This window comes from Camelus dromedarius, chromosome 25, assembly GCF_036321535.1.
Source record: "Camelus dromedarius isolate mCamDro1 chromosome 25, mCamDro1.pat, whole genome shotgun sequence".
In the NCBI taxonomy this organism is placed as follows: domain Eukaryota; kingdom Metazoa; phylum Chordata; class Mammalia; order Artiodactyla; family Camelidae; genus Camelus; species Camelus dromedarius.
In genome coordinates this window covers 13,942,413-13,958,974 of record NC_087460.1, presented here as the reverse complement: position 1 = coordinate 13,958,974, position 16,562 = coordinate 13,942,413, and the positions used below count along the sequence as shown (strand labels likewise).

General features: G+C 36.6%; 1 protein-coding gene and 1 long non-coding RNA gene across 2 annotated transcripts in view; both read right to left on the bottom strand.

Annotated features, from left to right (window-relative positions):
• ETNK1 (ethanolamine kinase 1) overlaps positions 1-3,971 on the bottom strand; it is a 46,841-nt gene extending 42,870 nt beyond the window's left edge. Inside the window, exon 1 of the mRNA XM_010992996.3 lies at positions 3,505-3,971. Within this exon, the coding sequence (XP_010991298.1) occupies positions 3,505-3,660 (156 nt within the window). The 5' untranslated portion in view covers positions 3,661-3,971. The remainder of the gene's footprint in view (positions 1-3,504) is intronic.
• An 846-nt stretch (positions 3,972-4,817) lies between these two features.
• LOC135319320 (uncharacterized) overlaps positions 4,818-16,562 on the bottom strand; it is a 45,257-nt gene continuing 33,512 nt past the window's right edge. The window contains exons 3-4 of the long non-coding RNA XR_010377814.1: positions 12,420-12,465; positions 4,818-4,922 (exon numbers count right to left, since the gene is read on the bottom strand). This is a non-coding gene — a long non-coding RNA (uncharacterized LOC135319320). The remainder of the gene's footprint in view (positions 4,923-12,419; positions 12,466-16,562) is intronic.

Genomic DNA, 16,562 nt, shown 5'->3' with positions numbered 1-16,562 from the left:
TCGCTCTACCACTTGAGTATACCCTCCTCCCCCTCCATAGTAATTCCGCTTTATAGAGATTTTTAAACTTGTCAAAGGTGACAAATGGCTGGAATCAGGATTCAAAACCCATCCTCTTTCCACTACATCATGCTGAGGCCCCAGGGAGAAGTGAAGCGGTTTGCTCAGTCTAAGTCACACAGCTGTCAATACCTGAAAATGAACTAGCACGTCAGGCTCCTGACTTTTTGGTCACATGTTATCAAAATACATGGGAGCCTCTCAGACATTATCATACACACGTCTCTTAGCTGTAGTCAAGTAGTCTTAGGGCCTAACACCCACTCAAATACTTTACTATTAGATACTAACCGTCTTAAAAGAAAGTTAAGTGAATTCCTTTTCTAAAATGTCACATGTAGAAAAAGTAATGCAAATTTATGTCCAAGGGAAAATCTTCCTATGAGCCAAAGCTGTAATTTTTAAGAAATTAATCTTGCACAGAAATGGCTTTTCTGTCTTGATCATAATAAAGGAACATAAACTTTTCTTAGTCAAAGAGCAATAATTCATGAGATGAGTTCTCACTTGGCACTACAAACTACAAGTTCAGTTTCATTAACTATAAAATACACATTAACTGTCTTCATCTAGCTCACAGGATTGTTGAGAGAAACGTATGTGAAAGTGCTTTCTTCACAAACAGTAAAACATTGCTAAATAAAAAACATTGCGACTGGTATTGCTTTAGATCTGCTCTGCCTATCCTCAGATGCTACGCTCCGCAAAGCTAACCACTCCTTTCATATCGTATTCCTTTATTCTCATCTAGATAGGGGAAAAAAATTAAGCTTGTTAAGACCTTATCTAAAATGAGATATATTATTCCCTGTGTCCATAAGTTTTGAGCAAAGACTGGGCCCGCTCTCATTTTGAATGCACTTACGTCTTTTTTGCTTGCTTCTGGATTTTCCAATTTGCTCTGAATAATTCAGCTGGCAGGAATGAGTGCCAGGTAAAATAAGTTATTACTAGAGTAAGCCTCTAAGGTATGTTTAAAGCGTATTTTAAATCACATAAGAATTTTAGAAAAAAAATCTTTTTAAAATATAGGCTATATTACTGACACCTGGTTTAATCTGTTGACTGTATGGTACATCCCTTCCCCTTCTGAAGTGAGATATGACTTTCATATTTTTATACCTCAAAGGAAATAAAAGCAAAGCTCAAAAGAAAGTATTCCCATTGACATTTACTAAAGAAATCCTGAATCAATCATCACAAAAGCAGAGTTTATAATGACCTAGAAATGTGAGAGACAGATCTACTAAACTGAGAGATGAATAATCATCAATTAAGCTTAGTAGTTGTCCCAGCTTCCAGACCAAAAGCTTTGCTTGCTCGTGAAGGGATTGTATTTCTAAATAACAATCATCCTAAGTGCAAAATAAATGGTAGTATTTACCTTCACTTAAAAATAAGTATATCAGAAGTTTGGATAATGAGTCCAAAGGTCTTAAAAGTCAAAAGCTGCTACACACGTATCAGACAAGACTCAACCCCAAGTACTTTCCAACAATCAAAAACAGTTCAATGTTACCACATTTTATCCCTTTTTTTACATATATCCTGGCTTTACTTCACTGAGTTTCACCAAAAAAAAAAAAAAAGGTAGTACCTACTTACAACTGTTTTTTGAGCAATTAAATGATAAAAAATATAGATCACCTAACCCACAACCTGGCCCTCAGTACCTCTGGATTGCTATTTGCTACTATTCTACAAACATACGCATCATCTGAAATTCCAGGCTTCAAAGCTTCAAACTCTAAAGTCTCTGCTTTAAAAGTAATATGGGAGAGGGGAGGGTATAGCTCAAGTGCATGCTTAGTGTGCACGAGCGCCTGGGTTCAATCCCCAGTACCTCCATTTGAAAAAAAAAAAAAAAAAACTAATAATAAATAAATAAATAGACTTAGTGACTTCCCCCACACACAAAAAAAAAGTAATATGGTTTGCCAGTACCAGAGTGTTCCAGGAAGTAGCAATGCCTTTAATTAATATCTGTTTAACTTACAAATGACTGCTAGAATATAAATCATTTTAATAAATATAAAAATCTATAATAAACTACAAATAAGTTAATGAACAATAAACTAAAGGAGTCTAGAATTTCAACTTGGAAGTTTCAATTAAACTAATGTTCCTTAATTAAAGAAAATAATAATTTTTTTTAAACTGCACATGAAAATCACTTTGGATTCACTATGTCTTATATACTTGGCTAACAAACACTTCCTTCAATTTTCAAAATTTTTGTTGAACAACTTTTTTCCAAAACATACGGGTCCTTTTAATCTGCTCAAAACTCTTCTAGGTGGTAAGAACTGAAGCCAATATTCAAGAAAGCTTGAAGTGTCAGGAACTGTTCTGGGCCCTGGGGCACTGCTCATGTTTTATTCATTTTTGTATAGGTGACTACTTTAGCAAAGAATCTGATACACTGTTAAGTCAATTAACAATGTTTAAATTAATCAGTCAGCAAACAAGGCAGATAACTTGGCTACTTCAAGTGAAATATTCTTACATTATTGCTCAGATTTGAAACAAACCTCAAATATGCCAGCCTTTGAAATTACTCTGTGTTTGCAAGGGAAAAGGAGGTTCATTTTTGTCTACAGTAACTGAAACTCCGAAAGTTAAAAACAAATCAGTATTCAAAATAAATTTCATGTATACTAAATCGTCACTTATTAGAAATAAGCTATTGGAAAACGCCTATGTTCTTAAGGACTCCCCCCACTAATTTTTGTCTATCTGTGGCTCAAGAAAAAGAAATATTCAGAAGCCACTGATCATTCTAACACCAGATACTGCTGGTTTTACCAACATGACTTAAAATTTTTCAGAAATACCGATATAAGTAAAATAATTTGTGTGGGGCTACCTAAGAACCCACTCGAGTAACGCACGATGACCATGGTCGTTACTTTGGAATCAAGTGTTCTCGCCAATCCCAGGATTTGAGAAGATAAAACGCAGGGTGAGCATCAGTGGGAGTGCACCAACGGGGGAGGGGATGGGAGGGGAAGGAAAAGATCAGAGAGGATTAATTACTGCATTATTTGTGAAAGGGGAGGAGATGGTGACTTGGGCCTATGGGCGAGGACCCCCTTGCAAGGGGAGTGGAAAAGGTCCGTTTAGCAATTGGAAGGGAGAGGGGAGGGGGAGGAGGGGCAACTATCAACAGGAACCTTCCCAAGGTGGAATCGGTGCGTCACTAATGTAGCCCCTTCGGGAAAGAGAAAATCGGCCCCCAGGACAACCTCAGTAAGCAAATGTGAAGGAAGGGGGAGTGACCTTCCTAGATGTGATGAAGGAAATACAGGGTCACTCCCCAAAGAACGGAGGCAGAAGACGCTCCCGTGGGTCCTCCCGGGCCACGGCGGACGAGATGGGACGGTGAGCACCCCCAGGGCCGCGTCAAGGTCGGGAGAGACTGGGGGGCTGAGGTGTGGGCGTTACCTGCAGGGTCACCTCCTGAGGGTCCCAGTGCGGCCGCAGGTGTTGCAGGAGGCTCAGGGCCCCCTCCCGGCAGCGCTGCTCCTCCTGGTCCTGAACCGTGACGTCCAGCTTGGGGACCTCCGGGGAGCCGGGCGGGACGTGGATGTAATTGGCCATGGCCCAGACGACGGCAGAGACTATCACAACGACGACGGCGACGGCGACCACGAGAACGGCGGGCGCCGACAGGCTGCTGGATCCTTCCGTCCCGGGGCGCCCTCGCGGGAGGGCTGGGGGCGTTCAGGCGGACGGGCGAGCGGTAGGGGAACGGCTGGAGGCGGCAGTCGCGCCGACCCACGTCTGGACAGCGGCTGAACTGAGCCTGGGCTGCTCACGAGGAAAATTCCTCTCCTCTGCGCTCGGCCGCCGGCGGGCGCGGAGCATGCCGGGACTGGCCTGACGCTGGCGTCACGCGCGGGGCGGGGCCTCCGCTGCGTCAGGGGCCAAGGCCGACTTTCTAGCCCCGGGCGTGACGGGCCTGGTGCGCCGAGCTCGCTACCCGGCCGTTACGGAGGATGCTGTGCCCGCTGCTAGTCTGAAAAACGCGGGGCTCCCCCTCCGGAATGAGCCAGAGCCCTGCCTAGACCCGAACGAAAGGCATTGCAGCTTTAGCTCACCTGATCAGGAGGGTTTCGGGGTCTGGGTTTGAAGTAGGGCTGAGTTTGTCTGGAAAGCAAGGGACACGTCCTAAACTAACCTTGGGATCAGCCTCTGAATTTGGCCTGGGGCTGGGCAAGCTGGTTAACTGGGTCGCCTTCATCCCGGTGCTGCTGTGTACTGGGGACCATATGGTTGGGTGGGTTGGCAACTAAATTCCCGTCAGCAGATTTTTTGGGACAGTTAAGATATTTGGGCACTTAAACATTTATTTTTAAGGTCAGATGTTTGACCATACTGGAATTATACAGAGTCGGGAAAAACAGGTTATAGTCTGGGCAGAAGATGAAAAGGAAGTAGTTTGGGGGCTTAGCGCTAGAGCAGCTTCATGCCTATTTCAGGGTATCCCTGAGTAGACCTTAAAACGGCTACCTTCGTACATTAGTCTCACTGCCATGCAGCAGCTATTTGCCCTGCTAGGGGACTACGAAACTGGGTAATCCACAAGTGATTTACTGAGACCTCTTAATTTTCCTTATGATTCAGGAAGATGGGTTGAGATCTAACCTCAACCTTTCTTCCCTGCAGCGCTTGGTAAATGGTGAAAACGTTTTGTTAGTGGTAAATTAAATCAGTAACTGGACTCAGGTTAATTTGCATTCAAAATGTTTAATTACCTCATTAGCATCAGTTTACATTCTGATTGTTCAGAAAGAACCTACTTACCTTTGTAAATCAAATCGCAAAATAAGCAGCTCACTACCAATAAAGGTGAACTTAAACTGGAAAGGAGAAGAAAATAGTTTTATAGACGGCAAGAAAGTTGATTCAACATTTTCCAGACTGAGTCTTTTCAGTTTTAAATCATATACTACAAGAAACAGTAAATTATGCATGCCTTCCAATTTGGGGAGAAATAAGCAGTATACTAAATTTCACATTTTAGGTAGTATCTCTTATTTTTGAATAATTTGTATTTTTTATTAAACAGTTGGCATTTTAAGAATTTTGAAACTATGTTTTGAGTTGTAAAATGATTTAAGAACAGATTACAAAAATTACTTTGGGAAATGCACAGGTCCATAATTTTAAAGAAGTGTATATTAATTGAAAAAAAAAAAACTATTATGTACCTAAGAATAAAACTAATGAAAGATGTGTAAGACCTTTATAGGTGAAATTATATTAATGGAGAAATGAACCATATTCAAAAATAAGAAAAGATAGTTATTATAAGGATCTGTTTTCACTGAACTAATCAGTAAGTATAGTGCAATTACAATTAAATCTCAACTGGGTTTTTTCACAGAACTTGTTGACATTAAAATTCATACCAAAACTTAAGATCAAAAAAAAACTGCTATAATTCTTTCTGGGGGAGGCAGATTTGGAGAATAAGTTGAGAGAACCCATCCTACCAAGATTTATTATATAAACAGTTTAGGAATGGGCAAATAGATCAGTAGAACATAATAAAGATTCCAGAAAGAGACTTACAAATATATGAGATCTTTGACTAAGACAAAAATGGTATTAAAAGTTAGTGAGGAAATGATGGGCTAGTCAATAAATGGTACTGGAACAATTGCTATTTGGGAAAATTTTTTGATCCTGCTGTTACCAAAAACTGAGTTTACTCTTTGGTTGGTGTCAAGACAAAAGGCACAGCCAAGGCAAAGAGTTGGAGAAGGATTTATTACTTGCAGCAAGTAAGGAGAACACTGGAGATCTTTCTCAAAGCAGTGTCTCCTCGAACAGCAAAATTGGAGAAGTTTTAAGCTAAAGGTATATGCCTATTCATGAAGGGGCTTGAGCCGAGAATTCATCATCAAATTGGGGCAAAGATCAACAGAGTCCAAGCTTTAGTTGAGTGAAGTCATGAAGGTCAGAAAAGGTCAACATCTTCATTCCTCAGGTTCTGACTAGTTTGAGGTCTTAGCATGTTGTTAGCATACTCCACCTGGGAGGGGGGCCTTAGTTCCTGCAGGACAACTCAAAGACATGTATCATGTTATGTATATCCCTTGAGGAGGAATTAGGGCTCTGTTTTATACCTGCACTGTTGTTTCCTAACTGCTTTTCCTCTGTTCCTGCATTCCTTTGTCCCCTTAAGACCAATAATTACTGAGACTTTTTCTAGGGCAACATTGTGGCCAAGCTTAGATCACAAAATGATTTAGGCTAAAAGTGGCTTCTCTTACATCAAGAAACCATACCTGGTTTTCTTTCTCTGAGGACCTCCTATTTTATCTGCTTACAGACTTTATTAAACTTAAAAACTTCTGTGAAAAATTTCTCTGTGTTAAGAGAATGAAAAGTCAAGACACAGACTGGAAGAAGATATTTGTATAACACATATCTGATAAAAGGCTTGTACCCAAATATGCAAATAACTCTTTAAAGAAAATGAGCGATTTAAAAATGGGCAAAGGACCAGAAGAGCCACCTTATCAAGAAGATATAAAGACTTCAAACAAGTTTGTGAAGACATGTTCAACATCATGTCATTAGGTAATTGCGACTTAAAACAACAATGAGATACCACTACATGCCTAATAGAATGGCTAATATCCAAAATACAGACAGTAATTGCTGGTGAAGATGTGGAGAAAGAGGAACTTTCATTCATCACTGGTGGGATGTAAAATGGTACAGCCACTTTGGAAGAGAGTCTGGCAGATTCTTACAAACTAAACATAGTCTTAGCATATGATTCAGTAATCGTGCTCCTTGATATTTACCCCAAAAAGTTGAAAACTTATATCCCCACAAAAACCTGCACATGAATGTTTATAGCACCTCTATCCATAATTGCCAAAACTTGGAAACAACCAAGATATTCATCAATAGGCGAATAGGTAAAATGAAACAAAATTTTTAAAAACCACTGTGGTATATCTATACAATGGCATTTCATTCAGCAATAAAAAGAAATGAGGGATCAATCCAGGAAAAAAAAAACATGGAGGAACCTTAAATGCATATTGTTAGGTTAAGGCACTCAATCTGAAAAGGCTATATATTTTATGATTCCGACTATGTGACATTCTGGGGAAAACAAAACAATAATAGACAGTAAAAAGATCAGTGGTTACCAAGAGTTCGGCCAGAAGGAAGGATGCATAGATGGGGCACAGGGAATGTTAGAGCAGTGAAACTATTCTGTATGATACAGTAATGGTGGGCACATGACATTATGAACTTTTCAAAACCCATAAAACTGTACAACACAAAGAGTGAACCCTAATGTAAACTAAGACAGTAGTTACTCAAAAAATGTAAAAAAATGGGGTAAAAAAAGAAAGAAAATACAGGATCAAGTTTCTATGATTGCAAGTTAAGGAAAGATTTCCTAAAGAAAACTCATAAAGTGCACACCATAAAGGAAAAGGACTGACAAATTGGAAAACATTAAAATTTAAAACTTCATGAAATTAAATAACAAGCCATAAAAAAGAAAAAAGATAATGTGTGACATATAATAAAAAAATTAGTATTCAGAACACCGCTGATCAATAAGAAAGCCAATTCACCCAATAGATACTGGGCATAGAATATTAAGTTCCAGAAGAGGAAATCCAAACAGAAAAAAAAAGCTTATGAAAACATATCTCCTCTAACTAATCATCAAGGCAATGCAAATGAAAACAACAATTAGACAGCATTTTATATTCATCCATTAGATTGGGAACATTTTTTAATTCTCATAGTGCCAAGTGTACATTACTGGTAGGAAGGTGAATTTATTTAAAACAATAGAACCATGGAGATCAATTTTGCAGTATTTAATAAAGCTGAAGATTGGCATTCTTTACCATCCATCAGTTTCAATTCCAAGTATATACAGAAATCCCACACATGTACATGAGAAAGCGTGTACAAGAATGTACAATACAGTATTTTTCATAATAGCTTGAAACCGGCAAGAACCTAGCTGTTCCTCAATAGGCAAATAATTGGATAGACGGTTGATGGATGATCAATAGATAAGTAGACAGATAGGAAGAAATATCCTACTACAGAATAACAATGGCAGGTGGAATACATACATCTACTTATGCATACATTCAGGAGACAGCAGTGTCAGAAGTCTAGAAGTCAGAAATCGAGCAGTAGCTTTGAGGATCCACCGGCAATAATACCTCTGGTAGTTTGCAAACAGCTAACTTCTCTGCCTCTTCTCTCTCCGCTTGTCTTTATTTCTATTCCATTTCTAATAGTTTTTTTTCCTTCCTTGTGATTTCTGCCCACTGAATGCTCTCCATGTATCCCCTAACATTCAGACCTTCCTCAAAAGTTGTTCTCACAGAGGCCTTTCTATTGCTTCCCTTATCACAATAACCTGTTTTGTTTTGTTTTTTAATGTAGATCACTTATCACTGTGTAATTGATTTTGAAATCAATGTATTTATTTTTTTCAGCAGCTACCTTTTGTATTACAGTGTTAGCCCCAGGAGAACAAAGCCACAGCCCATCTTGTCTATTGCCTCATTTCTGCTGCCTAGCATAGTGCCCAGAAAATAAAAGGTTCTCAATAAATAAATGCTTAAGTTCACCCAGTTTGCTCCTGAAACTGTCAGTCTCACATAAGAATAGCCCTCAGCCAGGGGTCATATTAGCCGACCACCACAGAATACTCTGATCATGCTGAACTTTCCAGCCTCCAACCCCTTCCTAGGCCTTAGGCCAACTCATAAATTATCTTGAGCTTTGGAACAAATCCTTAGCTACAAGACATCGTTAAAACTGTCCAGCCCTTTGCAATATGTTTAGAGAATATCAGATAGTCATGAAGGTACACCAGCAATAAAAGGTGTCTAACACATTTTAGTCCCCTTCCTGTTTTTGGCACGACATTAGGGCCTTCAGACAACTTGAAAGACCTGCCTCCTATCTCTTCTTGAAATCACACTCATTCTTCAGAGCTTTACTCTCCAGCAATCATCTTCATGGAACTTACCTGGGTTTTCCTAGTCTAAGTTTACTTTCCCTTTCATACATCTGTTAGAACACCTAACAAATTCTGCCCTGTGCCACCCACATTGTGGAATTAAGTCATAAAGTTTGTGCCACACGTAAAAGACTAGTGAAACGTTTATAACTTGCTATATAATAAGCATTCTGTATAAGGGAATAAAAGGATCACTGTCTATAAATCCAGAAGTTCTAATCATAAATCTATTAATTACAATGGAGTTAACTTCAGTTACCAGAGTAATAACAAAAAGAATTTGCTGAAGAAAATATTCTGTGAAATAAGATGATGCGGGCACATCTAATAGCCAGATAAACCACCAAATTGAAAACATGTTTCAAATGAAATCACTCTTATATGCCTAACAGAGATTTGGGGTTAGTTAACGTCATTGCAGAGAGAACTAAAAATTCAGAAACCCCAAACATCTGTGATCTCTGACGCTCAAAGATATGCATGCTCTGTTCCTCTGCTCCCTCTCTAAAAAAAAAAAAGAAAAAAGAAAAGAAAAGAAAAAGGAAGCATATCTACGTGTTTAGATTTTCAGATGCTTCATAAAAGCAAAGCTGCATCTCCTGCACTTCACAGCTTTAAGACAGCCTAAGGGAGCTGGCCATCTATAAAGCTACCACAACGACCACATTAAACAGCTAAGAACGGCTGTGTTACTTATATGTGTGCTCAGTTTTAACAGTAATAAATGTTTAACTCTATAAAACATGTCTGTCAGTGCATATTCTAGCTTGCCTCTTTCCTATTCCTAGAATCAGATTATAACTCTATTACGTATAATAACTTTTTAAAGATACTCATATGGTTAATGAAAGGGGATGCACTTTCGCAAACATTGAATAATATTATAAAGCCACAAATTGTGAGGTTAGCACAGGAATAAGCAGATCAAAAATAAAGAAAAATCATGTATATAAATGGGTAATTGTATGTAATAAAGGTGATATTTTACTTCAGTGGGGGAAAGGAGGTTACTTAAAATATGTTGAGATCATATTTTTGTAGAACTTGTTGAAATTAGTTTAGCAGTTTTTGTTATTATTTAAGTAGTGTTAACTAAAAGTTCACAAGTGCTGATTAATATTTCACCTTAAATTCTATATCAATCAGTGGCAAAAAGCATCACTTTAAAAGTGAAAAAACAAGATATTTAGCTTACTTAAATCCTATGGGTTTTTTTTTTCTAATCTGTTTTTCCAGGACTTAGCTGATGATTGGCATTGAATAGGCACTGAAAAATTATTTGTTGATTAATAAAATGGGCGACAGGCTAAATATGTTCTACATTATAGTTTAAAGCAATTTTTTCAGACTCCTAAGGTATATTGACTCTATATTGTTTTACTATCATTCCAACTTCTCCCCAAGTGCATCTAATATCTTAAACACCAATTCCCAAGTTAAACATTTGATATCTGTATTCTCATCTGTATTCGGTCCTCCGTAAGAAGTGTTTGAAACAGTACTTTCATAGTTGGAAAGAAGGATTTTAAAGCAATTGTGTCTGCACGCAAACTACAAAGGGCTAATGCCTACTACTTGTCTGCCTACAGCGTATGGAAAACACACACCAGGAAAGGGCCACTCTCTCCAGCTTCAGACTCTACTCTATCCTGCTCCAAAGGATGAAGCTTTGCTTTCTAGCTCATTAAAGCACGTTATACAGAGGCTGGAGAGATCATGAAATGGATGAAAAGGATCTGAGCTTTGTAATCAGGCAGTTCTGCTATAGAATTTGAGCAATTTATTTAATCTCTTTTAACCTCAGTTTCCCCAACTGAAAAACAGTGATCATAACAGGGATGCTGGGAAGATTTAAATAGATGATTATCAACTCTTCAGGATAATGCCTGGTCCTAGTAAGGGCTCATTTGGGCCCTTATTGTTAAGTTTTTATCTGGATTAAATGAAATGGTTCATAATAATCAGCTATTTATTAAATGAGATGATGCTATTATTATTAGATAGTGAAAGATAAAAGACTTTCTTAACTTAGTTCAGGGGAATTGTTCCAATGCTTAAACCTTAGTTCGGTAAAGAGATTTCAAAATCTAGAAATAAATTATGGTTTTGGGTTCTGCTTAGCCTAAGGAAGCTTCTCTCTTCTTTCCTTGGGAGAGGTGTTATCGGAGGCTAGAGGAGATTCTGGGGGAAGGGTAAGGAGAATACCAAGGACCTACTTTCTCTGGCCCTTTGTAATCCACTAGGTCTGCTCATGTTACTCGCCTTTTCTTCTCATTGTATATTTTAAAGCTACCCTGAGTAACATGACCCGAGGAGAGGGCAAAATAGCAAGGAATGAGAAATGGCTGGCGGCTCAGTGATGAAGTCTGCAAAGGCACCTAAAACCAGAGCAGATGTGGGGAGATGGGCCATTATTTTGGAGGACTGATGGAAATGAAAACTCTGAAGACTGCTAAACAGTTAAATGAAACACTAGTTGTTTAAGGAAGATGGTTAGAATGTAGCCCTATTAATCGTCACCTGGTGAGATAAACCAGGATGCCCAGGTAACTACTAGGTAACAGATTATCAAGCAATCCAATTAATAGCCATCCAGAAGAGCTTTAAGTACAGCAAGGCAAAATCCTGGTGGCTTAAAAAGGACAAAGCCTACTGCCCTTTAATTAATTTAATTAACTTTTATGATAGTGTCAGGCCATTAGCAATAATGACGAAACATTGGATTTCATGTATTTGGACTTTGGTAAGATGTAATTCTTCCTTCTCGTCAACACGTTAGGACCACAGAATCTAGAATCCAGTATTATAAATTAGAAAGAAAATTGACTGAATATCTTATCCAAATGGTTAAAAGTACCATGGATGCTGAAATGTGACAAATGGGACTACTTAAGGATCAGTGCTAGGGTTTTTTTATACATATGACAAATATGAGACATTGTACCAAAACCAGCAGGAGATTCTACCCACTCCCACACCTCTGAGTCAGTGCTCAGTGGTAATAATAGCTAAACCAAGGTGTACCTTCTTGACCCAAAACCGTATGTCTGAAACAAATATAGAAGAGGTAGCTAATACACAAACCTTCTTATGGAAAAAATGAAAAGTTGGGATGGGGAGGAAAGAAAAAGGGGCAAAGTGGTAAAAAAAAAAAAAAGTCCAAATAATGTAAAATATTCTAATTAGCCATAAAAAAGAATATAAAACTTATGTATTTATATAGATACAAATGATTCTTTTACCGTTAATTGTATCTTGAGTTTATTACAATATAATAAATGTTAAAACAGGACACATGTCAAGTCATACAAAAATCAAAATTACTAACCTGTGCTTAAAAAGAAGGGCCCAATCTGAAGAAGCAAATGAATACTCTGTCAAAAAGGAAATTAAAAATATAGTAACAATATTTGGGAAATAATTGATATAAAAACAATACACACAAGATAGGCCTCTGTTAAATCAGGATTTACACTTGTAGATTGATTTATGATTTTGTATCATCAAAATAAAAAAAGAAAATAAGCATTGTATTTTTCATTAAAAAAATACCCCAAGAAGGGGAAATTGAGGGGTGGGGCACAAGCCCCATGAAATTCATCTCTCTTTTCAGCTCAACCAAGTCTCTCTTAGCTATAATAGGATATGCAAATATAAATGGGATTCCTCTGAACCACCAATAAGTAGTTTGGGAGAAAATTTTTTTTAATTATATTGGCAATTGCAGCAAAAAGAATGCATTACCCAGAAATACAGATGTGCAAGAATGTTTTTCCTATAGTACATACTCATTTTTTAAACTATAAAATATTAACATATATAAAGAAAAATCCGATATTCTCTTTTACTTAGCAATAATTATCAGTAAAGTTAGCTCCAGATGCTTTGGTTAAAAGTAATTTAATCAACACAGCAACTGAGCAAAATGACAGTAGTCAAAACATATTTCCAGTACCTTTAAATTTTACTCACAATGCCTTACTTAGCAATTTCTTTGTCTTTATATATCTTAAAACCTTTATCTGTTTCAGAATTTTTTTCAGCTTATTTTTGCTTTTCTTCCTAAGTATTTACTGCTCTGAGCAATTTAAAATAGTGAAGTTTGAAAGTAACTTAAATATTTAGAACTAGGGAGAAACAGACGATTTGTGATATGACTGTGCAGCATAAATTTATGTAATCAATAAAGTAAAATGTGATTTCAAAATTGTACCTTTTAAAATGAAAGACAAAATGAAAAGATGACCAGACAATGTGTATAATGTGTTTGCAAGTTAAAAAAACGTATGTGTGTGTGTTTGTGTGTGTGTGTGTCTTTGAGCAGAAAAGGAATTAGAGATACATGCCATTGCTTTAACAAATACCATGATTGCATTTTCTTTTCTAGTCAATCTTTTCTGATTATTCAATAGGAAATGAAAAGAAAATTATTAAAAGACAATGAAATTTTAAAACAAAATGATATTGAATTTAGGAGGAATGAAGTATCGTTTTTCAACTTTATTTTTTACTTTCTAATTTAGCCATCATAGCTCTTCTACATCTTTGGTGATGTTTTGTTTGTTTGTTTTTCCTTTTTTTCTTTTCTCTCTTGGTCTTGCCTTTTCCCCAGCTTGTCAAAACCAAATTATTATAATCAGTAGTTCCCATTTTTATCTCTTTCAAGACCAAAAAAATCATCATAAGCCTAACATCAATTGTTTTAAAGTTACTTAGGTATATAAAAGTGGAGGAGAAAAAATTCTGAAAATATCTGATAATCATAATATGAAAACTAATGACTGGAAATATTAATGTTTGAGCAAATTATTTTAAAGTTAATCTACTATATTTAACATACACCCCTAAATTATACATGGGTATATGTGTGTACACATAGATATACACAATTTTGCACAATATATTTTTACATGGCTTATACTATATTGTATATCAAGTTTTGTATAATGCTATTAATGTTATGTTATATGCCTTTCTTCATGTCTTTAAAATTCCTGGTAAGCATAATTTTGATGGTTGCATACTGTTGCATCATGTAACATAGTATGATTTGTATTACTTGGTTTGTGTGTGTGTGTGTGTGTGTGTGTGTGGTAAAAAGCCACATAATGTGAAATCTAGCCTCTGGATACAGTTTTAGCTGTATGGTGCTGCACTGTTACCTGTGTGCACACTGCTGTACAGCAGATCTCTAGAATTTTTTCATCTTGCATGACTGAAACTCTGTACCTATTGAACAGCAACACTCCATTTCCCCACTACCCCCAGCAGCTCCTGGCAACCACCATCGTACTTTCTGCTTCTAAGAGTTTGACTACCTCGGACACTTTATAGAAGTGAATCATGCAGTATTTGTCCTTTAGTGACTGGTTTATTTCACTCAACGTGATATCCTCCAAGTTCGCCCATGTTGTGGCATGTGATCGAATTCCCTTCGTTTTAAGGGTGAATAATATTCCATTGTTTGTATGTACCTCATTTTTTTAACCCATTTATTCATCTGTGGACTTTTAGATTGTTTCTATTTCTTGACTATTGTCAATAATGCTGCAAATAACATAATGGTGCAATTATCTCTTTGAGATCCTGTTTGCAGTTCTTTTGAATAAATCCCCAGAAATGAGATTGCTGGATCATGTTGTTCTACTTTTAATTTTTGAGGAACTTCCATACCATTTTCCATAGCGATTGTACCATTTTACAATCCTACCAAGAGTGTACAAAGGTTCCAATTTCCCTTGGTTCATATCTCTGCTGGCACTCATTTTGTTGTCATCTTTTTTTAATAATGGCCATTCTACCAAGTGTCAGGTGATATCTATTGTAGGTTTGAATGCATTTCCTTGATGATTAGTGATGCCGAACATCTTTTTACATACTTGTTGTCTATTTGTATGTCTCCTTTGGAGATATACTATTTATTAAGTCCTTTGCCCATTTTTAAATTGGATTATTTGGGATTTTTTTGCTATTGAATTGTAGGATTTTCTTATATATTTTGGATATTAGGCCTTTTTCAAATATATGGTTTGCAAATATTTTCTCTCATTCCATAGGTTGGTTACCTTTCACTCTGTTGATTGTTTGCTGCACAGGAAGTTTTTAGGTTGATGTTCTCCCACTTGTCTATTTTTGCATTTGCTGTATGTGCTTTTGGTGCACATATCCAAAAAAAAAAAAATATATATATATATATATATATATATATATATATATATATATATCATTGCCAAGACCACTGTTATAAAGTTTTCCCCCTCAGTTTTCTTCCGGGAATTTTATGTAGTTTCAGGTCTTATGCTTAAGTCTTTAATCCATTTTGCATTGATTTTTGGTTTGGTGTAACAGAAGGGTCCAATTTCACTTTTTTTGCAATCTTCCCATCATCATTCATTGAAGAGATTATCCTTTCCCTATTGTATATAGTCCTGGCACCCCTGTCAAAGATCATTTCCATGTATATGTATGGGTTTATTTCTGGATTCTGGATTCTGTTCAGTTGATCTATATGTTGAGCTCTATGCCAGTACCATACTATTTTGATTACTTTAGCTTTGTAATGTGTTTTGAAATTAGAAGTGTGAGGTCTCCAGCTTTATTCTTCTTTATCAAGATTGTTTTGGCAATTTAGGGTCCTTTATGGTTCCATATGAATTTTAAGATTTTTTTTCTATTTTACTAAATAACTTGAATTTGTTGAGTCTGAAAGGAAGAACTATTTAGGTCTCCCTAAATGACACAGACAAAATATAATTACAGCACGTGATATTTTGTGTCACTTTCTCACCTCACTAAACCTGTGGCAAAGATTTTCCAAATCAATTTTTGTTGAAATATAACAGATAAATAAAATTGTAAGGTATTTTAAAGGTACAACATGATGATTTGATATAGCCATTGACATTATAATAGGGACTGCCCTGAATCTGTAGCTTGTTTTGGGTAGTATGGACATTTTAACAATATTAATTCTTCTAATCCATGAACACAGAATGTCTTTTGATAGATTTGTGTCTAATTTCTCTCAGTAGTTTGTCTTATTGAATCATTCTATTTCAGTAGATTTTCTTGCTTTTCCCAAATGTCTTCTATTATAATTAACGTTTTTGAGTAACATCTTTGTGCATGCATTTTTACTTTCATTTCTGATTACTTCCTTATGGTAGGTTCGAAAAATAGAATCACTGTGTCAAAGGCTATAACTATATTTAAGATTTGATTCATGATGCCACACTGCCTTCCCAAAAGTCTTTTTCAGATTACATTTTTATAAGCTAACATGCATGCCCATCTGTCTTAATTGTTGAAGCCATGGAGATTTGGAGGACTATATGTTAGCTGCAATAAAATCCAGTCCACCCTCAATGATGCTTGTGAGTTAAAAAGTTTTCAGATTACAGCACGAAAATGATTAAAATTTGGGAAGATTTTATATGGTTTTTGAAATTTCATGGCACAAAGTAAAATCTAA